This window comes from Stegodyphus dumicola, chromosome X1 (assembly GCF_044657685.1).
Source record: "Stegodyphus dumicola isolate Sdum_Otavi_A_Nest chromosome X1, ASM4465768v1".
NCBI classification, from domain to species: Eukaryota; Metazoa; Arthropoda; class Arachnida; order Araneae; family Eresidae; genus Stegodyphus; species Stegodyphus dumicola.
The window spans coordinates 59,331,252-59,353,029 of NC_140780.1; the positions used below are offsets into that span (position 1 = coordinate 59,331,252).

At 32.3% G+C, this 21,778-nt stretch overlaps 1 protein-coding gene across 4 annotated transcripts in view; it reads left to right on the top strand.

Moving 5' to 3' along the window:
- The window catches only part of LOC118204277 (armadillo repeat-containing protein gudu-like), a 67,512-nt gene that overhangs the window by 42,597 nt on the left and 3,137 nt on the right, over nucleotides 1-21,778 (top strand). For all 4 annotated transcript variants that reach the window (XM_085807746.1, XM_085807748.1, XM_085807749.1 and 1 more), the window contains 5 exons: nucleotides 1,012-1,236; nucleotides 6,455-6,636; nucleotides 9,261-9,375; nucleotides 11,053-11,241; nucleotides 14,653-14,874. In XM_085807746.1, the coding sequence (XP_085663872.1) occupies nucleotides 1,012-1,236; nucleotides 6,455-6,636; nucleotides 9,261-9,375; nucleotides 11,053-11,241; nucleotides 14,653-14,874 (933 nt within the window). The remainder of the gene's footprint in view (nucleotides 1-1,011; nucleotides 1,237-6,454; nucleotides 6,637-9,260; nucleotides 9,376-11,052; nucleotides 11,242-14,652; nucleotides 14,875-21,778) is intronic.

Below are 21,778 nucleotides of genomic sequence, written 5' to 3' on the forward strand. Positions count from 1 at the left end.
TGTACTGTAGTTTTCAAAGGAAAATGCTTATCAGCCTGCATTTCGTTTCCATACTGTGATTGAAAACATGTAAAACAAAGCTAATGTTTTAAATCTAAAAATAATTAGATTTGCTTACAAGATTGTCTTCAAAATAGTGTAATATTTGTAACATTTGAAACTGGCAATTCTTTTCAAGTACTTGAGATGTATCATAGCTAGTGCATTGTAAAAGCTATGCATCAAGCTGTATATATAGTTAATTATGCATTTTGTTTCGCCTTAGGGCTCGATTTTTCTAAAAAACAGAGATTTTTTTACAACTCATGCTACTTACTCGCTCATGACAGAAAAAGCACTTGCATTAATTATTTGATAACAACATATATGTCATAATAAGAGCAAATCAAAGACGGAACACTGTAGATGTGTGATTAGACCCATATTGAAGAAGATTTTGATTGCGTAGTATGTTAGTAATGCTAACTTGGTAATATCGAAAGAACTTGGAAGTCGAGGCAGTTTTAATTCCATTTTTTATTTGCAACTGATATTTGTGGCCACAATCACTTGGCACTCTAGTCGTGCCTTTCCACAGAAGATTTACATTTTTGATATTGTTGAGATACAAAGCAAGCCAGCGAAATTACATCTGAGCACAGTAGAGAGCAAAAGCTGAAGTGCGTAGTTATGAAAGATGGAAGCACGGCAAAGAGAAAAGTTTTGGTTTACAAAGGCAGTTTCAGTTCCCAATTATTACGTCATCAGAGCTGCGCGGGCCATAGAGTGATCTAGAAATGACGCAATGCAGAGAAGTTATTACGATTTTAGAATAGAGAGGAAGAATTAATGTTTATAGTTTAAACTATAATTTTGATTCATATATTTTTATCTTACATATATATTAAGAAACTTGCACATTATGAAAGTTACTTACAAAATAATGCACCATTAAATGAATAAATAAATATTAATTGTTCAGTTCCTGTTCTGAAATATGTTCTATAGTCTATTAATTACGTATATATTTAGTGTGCTGAAGATCAAGAAGCATTTAAGCCCTTTCACAAGCAAGAATTTCTAGCAGAGTTTTTCCAGATATTATCCAATAAAAGCCATCATAAGAATGAAGCTCTGATGACATTAATATCTGGAATAATATGGAAGTGCTCCAAAACTCACATCTACATAAAGCAGCTTGAAACATTAGGTGTAATGCCTGTTTTTATCCAGTTACTGGAAAATCAACCTGTACAGGTTTGTATTATTGTTTTAATTTAACATGCTTTCAAAGTTCTTTAATCTTCATTTTAGATGTTTATCTGTAAGTAACTAAAAATTAAGGTATTACTGGTTTATTATGAAATAAATTAAGCTTCATACAGTCTTTGAAAGGAATAAAAATGATAGTAGTACACAAATTTTTGGAGGAAGCTGATCTAAAATATATGGAAATGATTTATTGAGTCATTTATTGGTCCTGTTTTCAAACAAGAAGAGGTTTTGAATTACAAATACGAGATGGAAGAAAAGCAGTAAGTGTATTTTACTGATTTCGTGATAATGGCTGTACTTGAGCTATTGAGTATATTGCCCCTATTTTTATGCACCGTAATTTATTGTAACACTTCGATGTAAATATTGGTAATTTTCTATTTAATTCTTGCTTTTAATTTAGTGGCAGTTTGGCGCTTTAATTAAATCTAGTTTTTTGGGCACTTCCTAAAACATTCATGTTAATTTCTGTGGCACCACAAACTACAAAGGTTACTTACCACAAGGGCGATAAAATGGTATTGAAAGCAGAATATGGTATTGAGCCTTAATATTTAATGGTATTGAAGCCTTAAATATGATTTTCTTCAGCGCCTTAAGAAGGCGACTTCGAAGATCCTTATTAATTTCCTCAATTTTATACAAACATACCATCATGATGTCCACACTATTATCGTACTTCCTCTCCTCATTATTAGATATTATACTGTAGTCGCATAGCTACTGATGTCTTTGAATCCCACAAAAAGTTAATACCTTTTTCAAAAATGAAATTTCCTCATTGTATGTTACGTACTGGTATACACACATAATTTTCATTGTAAAACTTGCAGCCATAAAATATTTTCTGATCTCGTTACCGAATAAAGAAATATTATTATTCATACCACCTTTTAAAAAAGTTCATTATACTACACAATACAGGAACTGTATGTCTTAGTGATTCATCTTTTATGGATCAGCTTAAATTTTCAGACTTCTTAACTTAATGCACCCGAGCAAGAGAAAGAGCATATTATAATGTAAGGTAAATTTTTAATTACTTGATTAAAATTATGATACATGAAGTACCACAATGTGCATTATGTTTTATTATTACTTATTAATATTGATAATGTCTTAGTGTGCCAAATTCGTCAATTAAGTTTCTTCAAATTTATGTATGAATGTCCTATTTTACATGCGTTCGCTATTACCCGCGATAAGGCTTGGAACGAATTATCCTCGGATACGGGGATTCTACTGTAATTTAAATCTGGTTTTGGTAATAGTAAAAGGGTATTATTTTAATTGCTATGCCTGAACGTGCAATGTTTTAAGAGGGGAGTTTAAAAAGTATTATTAATGTGAGAAAGATATAAAATAGTTAATTAATGTTAGAGAATGTTTCTTTTTTTCATTAAGGGGCAACGTCAGCAACACATCCACAAAAATTTAGGAAATTGTCTTCTTCCTGATGCGAGATAACTTTTACCTAAAATTTGTGAATTAGGTTAAAAGGCACTTTCATAATTTGTCCTCTTAATTTCTATTTGGCTAGACTGGAAAGTAAGAAAAAAGTAGATGTGTTACCGCCTTAAGTGGAAAAAAACTGTTATTCTACAGATTATCTAGGTAATGTGCAGATTAACTAAAGTGATCCGTTAAAGTGTCGAAAATTGTTTCTTACCTAGATAATCTGCACATTACCTACTAGGTACTTGTTCATCTACCTTGTTCATTACCTACACTTATTGCAGTGAAAATAATATATTTGCAGTAACAAGAGCAACGTTTCTGTATGCTTAAATTAGTTTAACGTTATTTATTTATTATTCATATCTAAAAAAACCGAGTTAATATAATCAAACAGTCAGCATATTAGTTGATAGAATCAATATTTAAAATATTACAATTAAGGAAATGAATTTGCAAAACTTGTGATAAAATTATGCTTACTTATTAGTGCAATTTAAAGACTGGTGACGCATTGAATTACATAGCAATTGGTTTTTGCAACAAGCACACTTATTCGTGAATTTGCAATCACATTTTTTGAAACCCTGCCGAGTACCAAGGGATTGTTTTATTGCTGAAGCATAAAAGAATAGAATTTCTGAAAGATATTTCTGAAGCAGGGATATCTTCTTTCGTTAAAAATTTCTCTTTGCAAACAGTGAATTCAGATTTTGCTTACGCTTGTTTTAAAATGCCTGTTTTAGTACCAAGTTTATGAAAGCCATCCTCTGTTTTACTAAGAACCACAGCCAAAATCGAGCGGGCATCAGTTTTCGCTCTGTCTAGTTCGGGTACTTTAATTCTCACAGTGACACCTTCATCGACATTTGAGTTCTTTGCATTAAAAACTACTCACAATTTCTTTGTTTGCTTTTCTAAACCTTTCTTGGCTTCATCACAATGTATTTTCTAATCCATAATTTTTACGTATGTACGACAATACATTCTTACCTTTCTCTTTAGGATCTATTTACGCGAACAAATATATCACACGATTTACATGTGTGAGCACCTGATGCTGCTTTTGAGCACAGGCCATGTCTTGCACAGTCCTCTTTACAGGCTGTGTACGAATCTGTGATGGCGATTCTGCTGAAGAAGCGAAAGGTAATTCACTGTTGAGGGTATCTCACTAATGATTTCTTCAACATGCAGAAGTGATTCCTTGGAGGCGCAGGGTAACTGAATACTCTTCATAACTGTATCAACGGTAGAGAAGGCAGTTAAAATTACTATCGAAAAGTTCCTGTATTTCTATAGGTGATAATGAAGAAGCAGAAAATAACAGAATGTCATCTTGAGTAAGATTTGACTGTGATCCCATAATCACATTCTCTTGTGAATCTTCTATTTTTTCAATGTCTTCTTCAGTATTTATCGAATTTTTGAATGCATTGTATCACAGTATTTATCGAATGTCATAAACTTTGTGGTCTAATAGAAGAAGGCAGTCCTACTTTTGCGGGGCAACCGAACATGCCTTCATATGGACTTCTTTTAATTGCAGAATGATAGGCACGCTTCTTCATGTATTGTACAAATCGTACACCCTCATTCCACTTGTTATTTTGATTATGAGCCATCCAAGTAGTGGGTATGTTTTCGATGTCTTGATTTCCTCGTTCGACATTTCTTTGACTTTCGCTGTGCCTAGGTTTGCCATCAACCATTTTGATTTCTGGCCACAACTGTGTTACACATTCTAAGATTTGATTACGAAATTCGCGTCCCTCATCAGAATGCAAAATTCTTGGAACGCCGAAAAGGAGAAAAATATGAAGCAAATTACAGGCTACTTCATCCGCCCATTTTGATGTTAGAGGCTTCAATGCAAAAAATTTTGTTAAGTGTTCTTGGTATACGAGAAGAAGCTTAAACTTTCCATCTGATTGAGATTGATTATCGATGAGATCCACATTGCATCTGCTGTTGAAATGCGATGAAATAATCGACTTTACAACAATATCTTTTTTAGCACTTTTTTGTTTTTGTTGACAAGATTCCATAAATCAAGCAACATTTTAATTTGGGCTTAAGTTATGTTCTGTAAAGTGTATTTAATTGCTTAATCATTCTCTCTCTTCCACCGTGGCCAAGTGATGCATGAATGGAATGCAATATGTTAAACAATTTTTCGGCATAGTATTTCACACTTTTTCGCGCATTTGACAACGGCTCAATGAGTTTTTCACAGCCTTGAACAGTCAACACATTTATACCTTCGAATTCTTCTATAATCTCGAGATGACTCTTTATTCTTGGAAACTTTTATTCGCTTCACATCTTCGATAATACTTTCGTTTCGTATTAAAACGCTATTAGATTCTGAATATTCGGTAAAGAGGTTTGCGGAGAATCTTTTCTTCATTTTACTCACCAATTCGGTGCTTGCTTGGAGATAAATATTTAATTAAAAAAAATCACGACACAAATTCACGTGCTAACAGGCTCAAACGAATCTGAAACAGAATTAGCTATGCTAGGCACTGGCAGCCGACGCAAATTATGAAAAATAAAAACAACCAGCGACAAGATGCTGGCGAATCCAAGCTAAATTTGGAGGAAAATGGGGAAGGAGTAGGGAAAGAAAATGAGAAAAACAGACTTTTGAACTTTTCAATGATACGTAAGCTGTTAATGTGAATGTTACCTAAGTGAAATGCGGAAAACTCTTGAATCCGCACGTTAACGGAGCAAATCAGTTAATTTGCAGATTCAAATTAACGGCTTTCGAGTTTTAGCGCAGGTATAATATCATTTCTGTAGCTAAACTCAAAGCAAATAGGAGCAGAGAATTTTATAACGTCTCAAATATTCATTAAATGTTATTGTTACGACAAATTTTGTTAATACATTGCAGTTGGATATGACCATAATTTTAACCTTTGAAGGATATCTATCTAATGTGGACAATAGTCCATTTTGACTGAATGTAGTATACAAACGGCACAGTTCGCTTGAAAATTTAATTGTCTCTCCTACTAACTGAGCTGAAAATAAAAGAAGTGAATTTTTTTCACTTTCAGAAATGTTTCAATTGCTTGAATCCATTTATTTTCCTAAAGAAATTAAATCAAATCTTTTCCTCTGAGTTTAATTGTAAAAGCAATAAATATATTAGCCCAGTTTTTAGTTATTAGTACCCATATTTGACATTTAGCTGTTACAAAACAAAACTGAGTAGCTTATTAGTTCTGAAAGCAGTGAGCCCATTTAAATTTCTTTTTAGGTCAATAGAGATGCCAGGCTATAAATCAGAAAGTCTCAGAACTATGTTAAATATTAAAATTCGTAATTTTAATTGAAAAAAAAAACGTTTTTCTTATTGTAACCATATAATTTTACTTTGATCAAGACAAGTCATCATTTGTTTATAATTGTGCCAAGTTGTCATTCTGAAGAATTAACACTTTTTTCTTATGATAGTCAGCTTTTTTAAATTCATGGTTTACACTGGTAATAAATACTAATTTTATGAATTTTTGTTTCAATAAAGTGAATTTTTTGTGGATTTGTTTAATTAGTTTCCTTCATATAATATGTTTGTAATGTAATCCAGTGCATATTAATTCATTCTTGTCAATATTTACATAAAATAATTCCCCAATGGATTGTTAAACATTAAGAAAAATATTATATTCGATATCTGTATTTATATATATATCTCTTTATGATTATTATTAGAATACTTGTTTATTTTCAGATTAAAACTTATATTGTTGGAACAATTGGCATGTGTTTTTCTAGCACTGCTTTGCGAGATATGATAAAAAAGACAAATGTAATTGACATTATTGTGAACTTTCTTCAAACAACTTACGTACCTTTGATAATAAATATTAATGAAACACTAGCCAAAGGCTCTGAAGACGAAGGAATTTTAGTGTTAGTAAGAAATTACTTTTCATTTATTAAGGGAAATACAACTGTTTTTAGTTTCATTTAATGGAAGAGAGGAGTAAATGTTTTCAAAATCATAGCTTTTGAAATTATTAATGGTTTTTATAATCTTTTAATTATTTTTAGTAATCCAGTAACTGTTTTGTAGATTTTTAGTATTGCTGTCAATGTGGTTATAAGCATTTTGTAGAGTTTTCTTAAAACAAAAGCCGGCGTTCTTTTATATTTAGTATCATTTGCAATGAAATCTGAATTTAACTGGTATTGTATGAAACTTAGAAAAGGCTTAAAGATGAGAAAACTTGTCATAGTAAGATTTATTTGAAATTTTTTATTTTTTTATGGAAAGCAAACATTTTGTTGGCAATGGATTTCTCACTGTAATTGGATGGCTTACAAAGTTTTTTTTGAATAATTTTAAAATAAAATGTTTTTCAAATTTTGCAAAAGTTCGTGTGTGTTTTATCAATGGATGTAATTAAAAACTGACTTTTTAATATTTTGATGTCATTATGAATTTCTGGGTATTTATTATAAAATTTTGAAATTTAATACTTTTAAAAATTTCTTTTTTAATAAATTTAAAAATATTATTTTTTCATTCCAAAACGTTGAGTCCAAATTTATTACGGAGTTTGGCAATGTGTTGGTTAATATTGTAAACACAGTTGCCAAAACGTTTTCTAATGCTAATTTTTTGCTTATAAGACTTCTGAAAGTTTTGGCTTTTCTATAATTTCGAAGGTTCCTGTAATAATGTATTTAGGAAAATTCTCAACGAATTTTAAAAATTTATTTTCTTGACAGAGACAAATGTTGTTATTGTCATAATGTTGGCTATGGATTTAATCATAGAACCTAAGGTTTAACATTCATGAAGCAAACTTTGATACTAACATTAAAAATAAGAAGATTTTTTTACAAGGCTGGAAATCGGCACTATTGGTAATTCTTTTGGCTGCTCCTTGACAAAGACCAAGGAATTATACGCTGCTATTTATTGCTGTTTAATATTTAATGATGTTTAATTTATTATTTTGTGTTAATTTACTTTTATTCTAAGTTTTGTTTTCCAGGTTTTTGCATCAATTGTTTTTAATTTGTGTCTTCTTGTTAGAGAGTTTACTACTCTTGTTTTATATTAATTGTGTATATTTTATCGCATTCTTAATTAAGTAATTTCCTAGAATTTGTGCGGCATTAAAAGCATTTATTTATTAATCAATATTCTTCAGTTTTAATCTTTATATATATATATATAAATATCAGTATTATGATCAGTATTATCAGTAGATTTAGCATGTTAGTTAGCTTCGTAAGTTCGTTCAGCGAGGGGTAGTTTAATAAGTAAATTAGAATAATTCGACGCTGGTGTTTCTCTCCCCTTTAAATGCCATTCAGTGATATTGTTTTATGATTTACTAGAGTCTTTAATTTGTAGTATTTTAACATTTGGTATGCCGAAAGAATTTTCACCCAAGAAATTAATGTTATCAGTCTAAAAGTACGTTATTAGTACTCTCATGAAGTTTCATTACTTTTTTAAGAATCATAATATGACAGTCATTCAAAAATTCAATATAATGCAAATATTTTTCATATTTAATTAAATAATATTACAAATGGTTATGTGCCAATACTGAAGCCTGCCATTTTTTTCTAGAACTCGAGTTCTATAAGGCTCTGTAAATTAAAAAAAATATGTTAAGCAATATTTTTCACAATAAAATATGCATAGAAATACTCATTACTTTCACTCTTAACAACAGAAGCCTTTCTCCGAATTGGTATTTTATTTTTAGGTATGTGCGGTGTGCGAAAGCGAACATTTTGCTTTTCACTTAACTACAGTCCCTGAATATAACTTTCGATTTTAATATCATATATTTTTGTCGATTTTTGCCGTATGAGTCAACCTTTTTTTTTATGAATGTAAAATTTTCCTAAATATAAACATATCGATCAGAAGAATGTATAAAAAGTTGGATTTAGTAATTTTTACACATTTGGTGTCTTTAAATGTAAAAATGCCAAAAAATGAATATTTGGATCATTTAAAACATTTTGTAATTGGAAGTATATGTATGCGACCAATGGTTTTGAAAATAAAGACCGGTTAAAGACTTTTATGGACACCTTGTTGTGTGTGCACATATATGTGTGCGAGTGTACAAATGAGTATTTTCCACTAGTGTGAAAATCTATATGTAAGAAAAAAACTGTTGTATCTTCGGTTATTTTGAGGATATAAGTACAATCCAGTTCAAGTATCTAAGTAAGTGAAGAATTATAAAATTTAGTATTACAGAATTTATTAAAACTGAGTGATATTTAACAAGGTTTTTGTTAACGATACAGAGCACAGGTAATGTATTTAATGAAGATGTATAAATTTTGATAATTTTAGCAAACTTTATGTAAGTAGAAATGCAGTTCAATTGTTTTTGTACTTCCACTTGAAATGTTCTGTAGTTAAGTTCCTTCTTGACTGCGAGAAAATTAGGAGCTTCTGTGTTTGAATAGGTAACTAACATACTTTTTCATATATCTATATATCTTTTTTACATAGTGTTGTGCTGCATTTTTAATGTGCGTTATTTTATTTTTAGCCAATATATCCATTTAAATGCTGTTCAGCTTGTATGGTCTTGTTTGAAAAATTCTGATATTCATGTTCAGAGCAGTGCAGCCTCTTCTTTGTGCACAATATTAAAGAATATGAAGGTTGTATTATTAATGTATTAAATTTTCCATTATTCATGGATTAGAAACGAAATTGTTTTCTGTACTTTTCCATATTGTACTTAAATATTTTGTTTTCATGAAATGAAACAGAAATCTCTCTAATTTCATCTCTGTTCTAGTCAATTTTGAATAGTATTTGTTTTGCTGTCGTAAAATGTGAAATCAAAAACTAGACAAGCTCGGTTTTAGTTTCTATAAATAAAACTGCATATTGAAACATTTTAAAGTAGCAGAACTTATTTTGTTTACTTTCAACAGTGCTTTAAAAATATGGATTTATTTTAAGTGTTAAACTAAATATAAACTGTGTTATCATTATCTAGAATTTAAAAAAGTTTCTTTGAAATATTCAAAAATGTAAGATTAGGATTGATTTTTATCAAGAGGAATAAATTCAGTGGAAAATGCTCTGAATTAATTTTAGAGCCCATTGAAGTGTATGTTTTTTTTTCCATTTATATTGTGTTATTTTCCCATTTATATTATGTTATTTTTCCATTTATATTGTGTTATTTTTCCATTTATATGTCTTTGTAAGGTATCTTATGTTTATTAACCAGTTATTATCATTTTGACCAGTACTATATACAAGAGCAAGTTATGCATTTATGTTCAAATTAGATTAAAATAGAAAGCTTAAGCCTTCTTCAGTACTTTTGTGACTATTTAAGACGTAGCAATAACTCGCTATCTTGTCTAGTAGGATCTTCAGAACTTTAATTTCCAGCTACAAAAGTAACCCTACATCTTTTAAATAGCTGCAGTATGTTGGATTTTATGTTTTTTAAGAGATAATAATTTTTGAAGTCAAAGAAAAACTATGTGTACTATATATAAATTCTTGAATTTTAGCAGGCTGTTTTATTTGTTAAAGAAATTACTGTTAAAATTGCAAAATTTCCACTTTCAGTAAATTAGCTCTTAAATTTATTAAACAAATTTCATTTTTTTACAAATTGGGAGCATAGTATAGCCCTTAATATAACAAACTATTTCTGATTTAAGAAATTAATGTATAATGCAATGACTAATGGAACAATTTAAATTTTTAATATAATTTGAATGAATAAATAACAAAAAGAAAAATGCTAATTTGTTGTTTGGCTACATGCGGGCAGTCTGATCTAATTGAGGTATTAGGAATTGTCATTCATTTGAGTTTGAATCAAGATCTAGGTTTGCGTGTGTGTGATGTTAACTTTCGTGTTTCATTTCTGATGTTACTGAAATATATATTCATGGTAATTTTATAAACACTTATTAAATAGCTGCTTGGTTCAATAACAAGTTTTATTGTAAAAATTTCATGTTTGTTGAGGGAAAGGAAAAACATTAAGAATGAAAGATAGTTTGCATATTATTTGGGAAAGGGGAAGTACAATTAAAAATGATAAGGTAATAGACATATTTTGTTGCATTATTTGGGAGGACTAAAATCAACAACAAAATTGGGTTTTTATTTCAGTTCTTCAACTAGAAACGTCCACTCAGCTTCTATTTCTGTTTTTCTATAAAAAAGAGGGGGGAGTGAGGGTAGGGACACTTGTGTTCATATTTATTTATATTTTGGTTTTATTCTCAATTTTTAATTCTTTACACTGATTCCTTAATCTAAGTATAATTAATGTCAAAATTCTTTTAATTGTATTTTGACAGAAAGCAAACATGCAGATGGAAAATTCACTTGATGGAATTGAATGCATAATTGATTTATTAACATCAAATTGTAAAAAGCTGCTAATTCCTGCATGTACTTTGATTCATCATTTAGCCCAGGACAAAGGTGCTTTGTCTGTACTTGTTGAATTTGATGTTGCTTCTCATCTAATGAAGCTTATGAAAACTGTAAGTTTTTTATTATTTTATTTTTCTAAATTAATTCTGGAATGCTTTTAATTGCAGTTGTTTAGTATACTCAGTGTTTCTATAAAATTCCAAGACTGAATTCGTAAAATGTAGAGATAGAAGAGTGGCGACTTTATCACTATTTAGCTATGTATGCAGGTTCCTTTTAAAGTTATACATCTTTAAAGTCATTTGTAAAATGTCTGGTCATTTTCAAAAACATGCACAATTATGTAATTTTCTGGTTGAGCTTTATTTTGAATTTCAGAAGTGGTCTTAAAATTTACTTTTTAAATTGAGGTTTCACTTTAGAGAAAAAAACATTGCGATAGTATAAGAGGTATGGCAAATGCAGCAAGTTAGTGGAATCGATTTAAGTTAATCTTATGTTTGGCATAAACTGCATAGTGATAGTTGCCTTATGCAAAGGGACATTATTGTGTAGCAAAGACCAATTATCCAGTTTAACTGAAAGAGAGTTTACTGCAAAACTGTTCAAAAATTATCTGTTACTGCTTGTAACCCGGTTATGGATATCTGGTTAATTACACCTTGGCAGTCAAAGACATTGACCAGCATAATCTTTACTAATGACTTCTGAAACCAAAATTTCTATGGTTTGTTTTTTTGCACCTTGCGGCTTTGATTTTCTTACAAATGTGATTTCTTACACTGCATTTTATCTTTGTTTCATAAATAAAACATCAGCTTTTGCCAAGAATCTTGAAGTATTTGGAAATCTCGATTTGTCTGTCATTTCAATGAAAATTTGAGGTATGTTGCTTCAGTTTCCTTTCAATGCATGTGTCCCAAAAATGAAAGCAAAATTTTCAGATGTTTCAGAGCACATTTCCCGGCAATAGTTTTATTGAACTTTTGTTTATCTATTGCAGTTCTAGATGATAAATGAAGCTTCTTAAAAGCAGCTGTTGAATATTTCAAATCTTGACAAATATTTGAAATTTTGAGGGTCGGCCGCTTCTGTGTTCATGAGCGCCACTATATATCTATCACGAAACTATCTGTAACAAAGAAAAACAATGGGCATGTTATTTTTTCCCCTCCATTATTTGCCCTAACAATTTCAAATATCCTATTTCAATTGTGTCAGCTTTAAAATAAACGGTAGTTTTCTGTTAATAGAGCACCGAAAAATAGTTTGTTGCCATTCATAAAAAATCGTCAAATGCTTGCTCCAGCTTTGTGCGTAGTCAAAATCAAAATAACCTATGCTATTAAATATAAACAAGAAAGTTCTGCCATTTGTGAAGAAGAAAAAAGTATCGTAATCCCTCGCATTATTTTAATGAAGCAATGTTGCCAGTTTAAGTTCAAGAAACAGAAGTATAATACATTAGTGATTAAAATTATTTAATTTGTTACATGATAAAAAAACAAACCATATGTTTCATTGCACATAAATACAGAACTTACCGTTCGGATATAAAAGTAATAGTATTTGAAATACCTAAAGTTCAAGCCCACCAGCTTCGGTCCGAGGTTCGAATCCCGTGAACGGGCTGGCTGCATGGGCGTTTTCGTGGTTTTCCCCATGTGTAACGTGTATACGAGTTACTTTCCCTTAGAAAGTCCTCCACGAAGGCATCCTTCCCTTTAGGCAGATAGCCCTCGAGGCTTTGCCATAATCACACACAGACACCTAAAGTTCGACTTATTTTCGGAAATTATATTTGTTTGGAAAGAAGCTGTACTCATACATAATTCATCTTTCGGGAAGCCATATGTTCCCAATTGCGTACAAACGTAAGCCGAAAGTTATTATTATTCATTTGTTTATTCATGACTATTTCAACGACATATTTACGGGAAATAAATTCGACTAAATAAGGATTCAGATGTTGCCTAGCGTTACCGGGCTGTTTCTTATTACACCATTTAGAAAGATCTCACATTCTTTCAATGTTCTGTGTGTGTGTCCAGTATAGTCTGTCCATAGTGAGAAGAAAGAACTGTAGCTAGGATCTTCAGCGCCCGGAGACAATGGAACATTTCGGACCCCATTCTATTTGCCAAAAATAGAAAAAATTTCATTCTAAAAACTCGAAACATCAATTTGGTGTGCCCTGAATGCAATGCCTGAACAAATTCTTCCCTTACCCTCCAGCTACATCAATGCGAGAAGAGGCTTGAGCTGGCCTGTTTGAAAGGGCCTGCTAAGATTTAGCCTGTTCATTTTATTGCGGGCAGAAACGCAAAGAACCCATCCAAGGTTGTAAATAAGTGAATCCAAATGCGAATTCAGTTATAGAGAATGTGCTTACAAGATTACCTATCGGAGGATACTGGGATTGTCAAACACCACGGTATGTAGACATGGGCAAGTTTCTTCTCGTGGTACTCTTATGTATGATATTATACTTTAGTTTAGTGTAAAGTTCGAGTGCAACTACTTCTAAATCTTCGGATTTGAATCTCTACGTATTCATTCCAGAATCCATTGTTCGAGTAAAACTTTCCCGGCATGATTATTTTCTTTTCGAAATTTCTTCTGATTCTGAATAATTATGCATCGAATCACTTTATTATAATCGAAGTTTATTTAAAAAGTAATTTACTAATAATTGTAGATAGCGATTTGAAAACAAAGGTAGTAGACTAATGAGATAAAAAAATGATGAGATGGCCAAAACTGCCATGTTGTTCCCCCCAACTGGCACGTAGAGCCGAGATTAGTAGGACAGTAGGGAAACGGAAAAAAAAAGATACTCCTTCGCGGGTGAGAAGGGGGAAGGAAAATTGGTCAAAACGACAGTTTGGGCAAATCGATTCCCTAAATTAACGCTCTATGTAGGCATGGTGGTCGAAAAGAGTCTCTTTATATAACCGTGGTAAACTTATGTTCTGTCCCTAAGCTTAGCTTTCTCCTTGTACATATTGTTCTGATACAAATGATAGAACAAAGCTTAGTATGAAAGAATCCGTCAGTGACCAGAGGGCAAGAATAAACAAGGCTTTGCAATTTTAAACTTTTTTTGGTTTTCATTTTCAGCCCCTCCCCTCCTGAAAAACTTAACATTTCATTTTGTATCTTTATGCAGAGTTAAAATTTGCGACCGAAATATTCACACATTGTCACGAACTTTCTTCAGGAACAACGCCTTGTGGAGCGCTTTTGTACTTGCACCATCTTATTTCTTCATTTAGTTGGCACACTGAAAAATTATGATCAGCTGAATTTAAGAAATTAATAGAAATGGGAATCAAGGAATTTGGCTGTAGTGTAAATGGAATTTAAAATTTCAGCGCTTCTCACAATCTTAAAAATTCAGAGCATGAAAATTTATTTTTTATTTCAAGTTCTTTAATATTTCTTGCATTTTTTATTCAAGTTATATGCATTTATTCTAATATGGCTGCTAACTTGTTTCCTTCTAACACTTTATTTTTTAGCATGACAAGAAGCTTCTACAACAGTTATGTTTAGCTGCTGCTTCCTGTTGCTCTCTCCGGAAAGGTTGTGAAAAATTTGCTGAGTGTGGAATCTCATGCCCACTTTTAAAGTTTCTAAATGCAAAAGACAAAATGTTGAGGGCTTTGGCTGCATCTGCATTATCAGAACTTGTTTCTTTACCTGGCTGGTGCCCTCCAAACCAACAAAATAGAATTGTACCGGTAAGTTGTTTTACCGTGTAAATTATTAATATAATCAGGTGTAAGAAATTTCCTGTGTAATATGTACAATCAGCAAAACATTTTTAAGTGAATAAGAACAGTGTGGCCTAAGTATATCGATTGAATGTTTTAAATTAATAGTTCGAAATAATAGTGATATAAATTAGTATTTAAATTAAAGCCGGATATGAATCAAAGATTTATAGCATTGTAGTTGTATGTGGATGCAACTGTGTACTGTGATATGAAGTGAAGGTTTGGTAATTGATAATTGCTTAGCATTGAAAACTGCATCAGAGGTTCATAAGAGGTAGAAACTAATATTTTCATAAAATATTCTTTTGTCATATGGAAAGGAGATTTAAATATCGCTTTCAAAATAAAGCAAATCTCCCTTCTTTGTACATCTGATAATAGAATTGTTGAAATATATTGGTAGTTATTAATTAGGAGACTTGTCATGGTGACATAACATGACTACAAGCAGAAGGAGATTTCAAACTAGTTATAGCAATAAGTAAACGAAACAGAACACAAACTTCCGTTGGCAACTTAATTCATCAAAGGCAGCTTTTAAAATTTCGGCTATACTGTCATCTTTTATTGTTAAGAAGCTCTTTGGTTTCTACTGCAGTGGTGCTGTAGTGCTGGAAGTTGCAAAAATAGAATAATTATGAACATCAATACTTGATGTTTTATTTCCTTTTAGTCTTTGTAACTAACTGATCAGCAGTTTAGTTTGCAGACACACATGCTGCAATATAAAAGATTTAATTAATTTATTTATTTTGCAAATACCAAACATAAGCGCTTATGCTCTCCAGTACTTTTTAACAATGTTCTCATACCGATAATGTGCAATACAAATATTTAAATGTTCAAAAATCATAGGCGGATAGGAGTCACACAAAATACAGTTTGGGGAATCCATCACTCCAATTCTATAGGTGTTGTGAAATGAACTGAAGTAATAACCGGCGCGAGGCGCTGCTGTTTGTGACGTCAGCCTGCGTGCTGAGTGTTTCGAATGTTTTGCTTGTAGACGGAACGAAAGCTGATCTCGGAAGAGTGATACTGTTTTGATGGAAATAAAGAATGACTTATTAAGAATTTTTTTTTGTTTTTATTCATAATGCACCCAGCCTCGGGTAGAGGCAGGCCCGCAACTGAACGAACTGTTTTAAATATATTTGATTTATATATTTTCTGTGTTCTTCGTAACATAGTGGTACCCTCGGCGGGACCGGGTGCTATGAATTAGAATTTTCCGATTGAACTTTTGATATTGAATTTCGATTTTGAATATACTTTGAAGATGGATTTGATCGCTTTAAAGGCTCAAAGAAAAGGACTTAGAATTGCGTTTTCGCAAACCTCAAGGAAAACCGAAAGTGAATTAACTAAAGAAGTAAGAGATTTAAAAATACTTTCGATTTTGAAGTGTCAACTTTGTGATAAATTCCAGAGACTTGACGTATGCCAGAGTGCTATATCGCAGCAGATTTTGCAGACTGAAGATGGAGAAAAATTATTTAGTGATGATTTTCAAGAAGCGGAGAATTATCGAGATATGTTTCTAGAACAGTGTGCTCAAATAGATGCGGAAATACAAGCCTCCTCTCTTTCAAATAATTCCGAATCTAGGAAATTTAAATTGCCTAAAATTGAGCTTAAAAAATTCAGTGGTGAAGCTAAAGATTACCTGACTTTTTGGAGTCAGTTCTAGAAAATCCACGACGACAGAAGTATCGCCGATGAAGATAAAATGCAGTATCTGTTGCAGGCCATGGAACCCAAATCGAAAGCAGAACGCCTAGTCCTTAGCTTCCCGGCAACGGCAGCTAATTATCCTAAAGCCATCGAACAACTAAGAGAGCGCTTTGGACGCGAAGATTTACTTGTGCAAATCTATGTGAGAGACTTGTTAAGCCTAGTGATGAAGAACGCTGTAACCGGAAGAGCAAAAACGGATCTACCCTCCCTGTATGATGAACTAGAAGGAAAATTGCGAGCGTTGGAAAGTTTGGGAAGAACCCAAGAAAAATATGAGGATTTTTTGACCCCCTTAGTGGAAAGTTGCTTACCAGAAGAAGTATTGATGACATGGGAAAGAAGCAGAAATCACGACTCCATTGAAACTAAAGGGAATCGATCTTTGAAATATTTAATGAATTTCTTAAAACAGGAAGTTAAGGGGGAAGAGATGGTTCTCCTCGCAAGAACTGGTTTCGCTTCCCAACAGAACCATCGGAAGAAAGATTTTAACCACGAACAGTAAAGCAAAATGATCCCGTAACAGCATCAGCTCTAGTAAGTCTTGAGAATTCAGGTAAGAGTGTTCCGAACTGTAATTTTTGTGAAAAGAAACATTTTAGTGAAAAATGTTACTCTGCAAAAAAAAAAAAAAAAAAAAAAAAAAAAAAAAATGACTTTAGCTGAAAAACAACAATTGTTGTTGAAAAAAGGTGCTTGTTTTTCTTGTCTGAAAAGAGAGAGTCACATTAGTAAATTTTGTCCTTTCAAAGGTAAGTTAAGTTGTTCTATTTGCAAAAGTTGTAATCATTTTGATGTAATGTGTAATCAAAAGCTAAAAAATAATGATCAGATAAATGTTTCAAAAGAGAGTTCTCTTTCTAACTGTGGCAGAAGCGAAACTGTATTTTTGTAAACGCTTTGCGTTCGAATTCGGTGTCAAGGTCGCGAGAAAATTATTCGCTGCATAATTGATAGCGGAGCGGAAGCCAAAGTAGCTACGTTAGTGAAAATATGATGAGTCAGCTTAAAGCATCTCTACTTCGGGAGGAAACAGTTATACATGCACTGTTTGGGGGGGGGACGAAACGAAACCTAAACAACATGAAGTGTTTTCGGTCGAGGTCAGCAATTTAAAAGGAACATTCGCATGTAGTTTTGTGGCATTATCGGAAAAAAAGATTTGCGGTTTTATTCCTAAGGTTAAAGGTAAAGAGATTTTGAATGAATTAAAAGAAAAAGAAATCGAATTTTCTGATCCATTGCGAAAGGAAATTGAAATTAACCTTTTAATCGGAGCAGATGTTATAGGAAAATTATTGACGGGAAATTCTGTTGAATTACAGTCCGGGGTAACGGCTGTCGAAACGAAACTTGGGTGGACGGTATTTGGAAAACGAAATTCGGGTGAAAAGGATAATATTTTGAAAACATTTTCAATGCATGTCAGGAGAATTCCTCTGAATGAGTTATGGGAACTTGAAAAAATAGGAATATGCGCTCCAAACGAAACTGTTAAAATGAATGAAAGTTTTAATTTATCTGAATTTGAGAACAAAATGAAAATTCTTCCAGATGGAAGATATGAAGTAGAACTTCCGTGGAAATGTGATACGACACATTTAACCGATAATAAAGAATTATCCTGGAAAAGGTATCAAAAGATGATCTATAAACTCAGATGTAGTAAATTTTTCGATGATTATCAAAATGTGTTCAAGGAATAATCAAGGTTGAATATTATTGAACGCGTACCAGAAAACGAATTGAATAATGAATGTCATTATTTGCCGCATAGCCCTGTAATCAAATTAGGAAGTGAAACCACGAAAATTCGTCCTGTTTTTGACGCTTCTGCATCTGAGAAAGGGAAACTCTCTTTGAACGAATGTTTGTGTAAAGGAATAAATCTTATTGAATTAATACCTGATATTATAGATCGTTTTAGAATGTATCCGATTGGTATTAGTGCCGATATTGAAAAGGCTTTTTTAATGTTATCCGTCGCATCTAAAGATAGAGATTTTCTCAGATTTTTTTTCCCATGCAATGAAGGGCAATTAATTTATAGGCATTGCAGAGTTGTGTTTTTAGTTTCTTCCAGCTCCTACTTGTTGAACGCATCTATAATGCATCTATTAGAAAACTGTCCACGTCAATATAGTGAAGTTGCTCAAAAATTAAAATCGTCATTTTATGTGGATAATTTTTTATCTAGTGTTTGTAGTATTGATGAACAGTTTACGTTTATTGAACATTCCAAATTAATCATGTGAAATGGATGTTTTAACTTGCGCGGTTTTGAAAGCAATGTGGCTGGTACAAATGTTGACAAACATTCAGGGGATACTTCCGTTTTGGGGGTAATTTGGAATTTGGATAATGATACGCTGAGGTGCTGCACAGACACAGATACATTGACCTGTGATACGAAAATCACAAAGAGGACAATTTTGGCAATTGTGCAGACAATTTTTGATCCTATTGGTTTATTAACGCCAACTACATTGCTTCCAAAACTGTTGTTGCAAAAATTGTGGAAAGTGAAAATTGCATGGGATGATGAATTGTCTCCGAATGATGTAAATATATTTTTGAACTGGTTTAAAGAACTTAATGTTTTGAAAGATGTTACTTTGCCTCGATACTTGTTTATCAATGACACGTCTGAACTACATGTATTTGTGGATGCTTGCAAGGGGGCGTATGCAGCGTGCGTCTTTGTTCGATCAATATTTAATTCTGAAGTAAAAATAAATCTCGTACGGGCGAAGTCTAGAGTATCGCCTTTGAAATCTTTAAGCATTCCTCGCTTAGAATTAATGGCCTGTTGTATAGGTTCTAGACTTGCAAATTCTATTATCAAGGCTCTCAGTTTGCCCGATTTAAAAGTTACCTTCTGGTCTGATTCAACCACTGCCCTTTGGTGGATAACAGAGCAAGGAAATTGGTCCGTTTTCGTCGAAAATAGGGTTAAAGAGATTCGAGAGTTGACGCGAGGTCATTCATGGAGACATGTCCCAGGGAAACTAAATATTGCCGACTTGTTATCGCGCGGATGTTTTGCGAAGCAAATGCTTCGGTCTAGATGGTGGGAAGGCCCCTTGTGGTTGCGAGAAGGCCCTGAAAACTGGCCCACTGGTGAGATTATTTGTTTGCATGAAGAAGTAGAATTGGAGAGAAAAAGATAAAAAGAGTGAATATTGATCTATCAAAAGACGCACCCCCTTGGCATCGAATCGATGTATCCAATTATGACAAAATGATTAGAATATTTGCATGGATATTTAGATTTGTAAATAGTTGTAAAGGTGGTTCTGAAAAGAATAGAAACATTGAACTTTCACAGTATGAAATTGAAAATTCTGAGAAAATTTTAATTCGTTTGGTTCAAAATTATTATCTGACTGATAAGAAATATTATAATTTTATTGAAACGCTCATTGATGATGATGGTATTCTAAGAGTTAAAACGAGAATACTAAATAGAGATGACCATGAATCCTTTCTGTATCCAATACTGTTACCAGAAAAATGTGATTTCACTAAGTTATTAATCAGAAATGTGCATAATAAGAACTGTCATGCTGGTCTTCAGATGATGCAACAATATTCCTCCTCTGGACGACTTGTAAAAGCTCCAAAAAGACTTGATCTTTTAAATAATGTTTGTTATGAGTTTGAGACTCAACCTGAGTCTCAAGGGGGGGAGGATGTTGTGAAATGAACTGAAGTAATAACCGGCGCGAGGCGCTGCTGTTTGTGACGTCAGCCTGCGTGCTGAGTGTTTCGAATGTTTTGCTTGTAGACGGAACGAAAGCTGATCTCGGAAGAGTGATACTGTTTTGATGGAAATAAAGATGACTTATTAAGAATTTTTTTTTGTTTTTATTCATAATGCACCCAGCCTCGGGTAGAGGCAGGCCCGCAACTGAACGAACTGGGCTGATCTTTACAATATGGTAACTGGTAGTTTGGCTACATTTTGGAGGCGATAAAGGTTATTACCTGGGACTTTGGTAATAATGTGAGCAGTACTCAGTTCCGATTACGCATTATTTTGTGTGAGGGAAATGAGAGACCATGTGATATGTCATGTGATATTAATGGACGAATTACGGTTCTTTAATCGGAAAATGGGGGAAATCGGGAAAAAATCTGGAAATTTTGTATTTGCCTTTATTCTGTGTTGTGTGAAACAGTGTTCGTTAATTTTTGGATCCCATGGCCCTAACTAAAGTGAATTCGAAATGGGTATTTAGTGGGATTGAAAGGCGTAGTAATAAGTGTTTCTTTAAGGTTGTGCGAGATAGAAGTAAAGATGTTTTATTAAGTTATTTATTTTACCTGGTACCTTGGTGTGAACTATAAGTATGATTTTAAAGATCCTGAAACAGAAATAAGAAAAGTTTATCGGACACGTAATCAAGATTCTGAAGAAGAATAGGTAAGTTAGTATTTTTAATTATTTGAGGATATTATTTTTATGCATTGTAATTTTATGCATTGTATCTGTTTTATGCAGAGTAATTTGCGTAAACGTGCATGGAAATAATTTAAATATTTGACACTAAGTATTTGTAATGAAGTACAGGTATGAATTAGTGACGTTTGTAATAGAATAGATAATGTAGAGGTAAAAGTTTTTGGATATTTTATTTATTTTATACGGGGAAATGTTCATATTTGGAAAGGGTATGTACTTTTTCGCGATCAGGTAATTTCATATATGTTCTTTTTACCGGGTTTAAAGATTCAGAAAATTGTTATGCATTTTCGTGAAATTTTTCTAATTTATGAGAAAAAAGCAGTGTACATGGATATAGTGAAGAGTGTGCGCAATGCCATTTTTGTGCAATTCTGGGATGTTTTTTTAAGTAAAAATAAGTCGACGTGTACATGGTTTAGTGATATTTTAATTAAATGATAGTTATTTTGTGAATTTTATGTTTGTAGGAATTCGGTATACGTTTAAGTTGAAGTAAACGTGCATGGAAATAATTTAAATATTTGACACTAAGTATTTGTAATGCTTGCGGTATGAATTCGTTGGTGACGTGTATAATATAATAGATGATTTAGAGGTAAAAGTTTTTGGATATTTTATTTATTTTATATGTGGAAATGTTCATATTTGGAAAGGGTATAAACT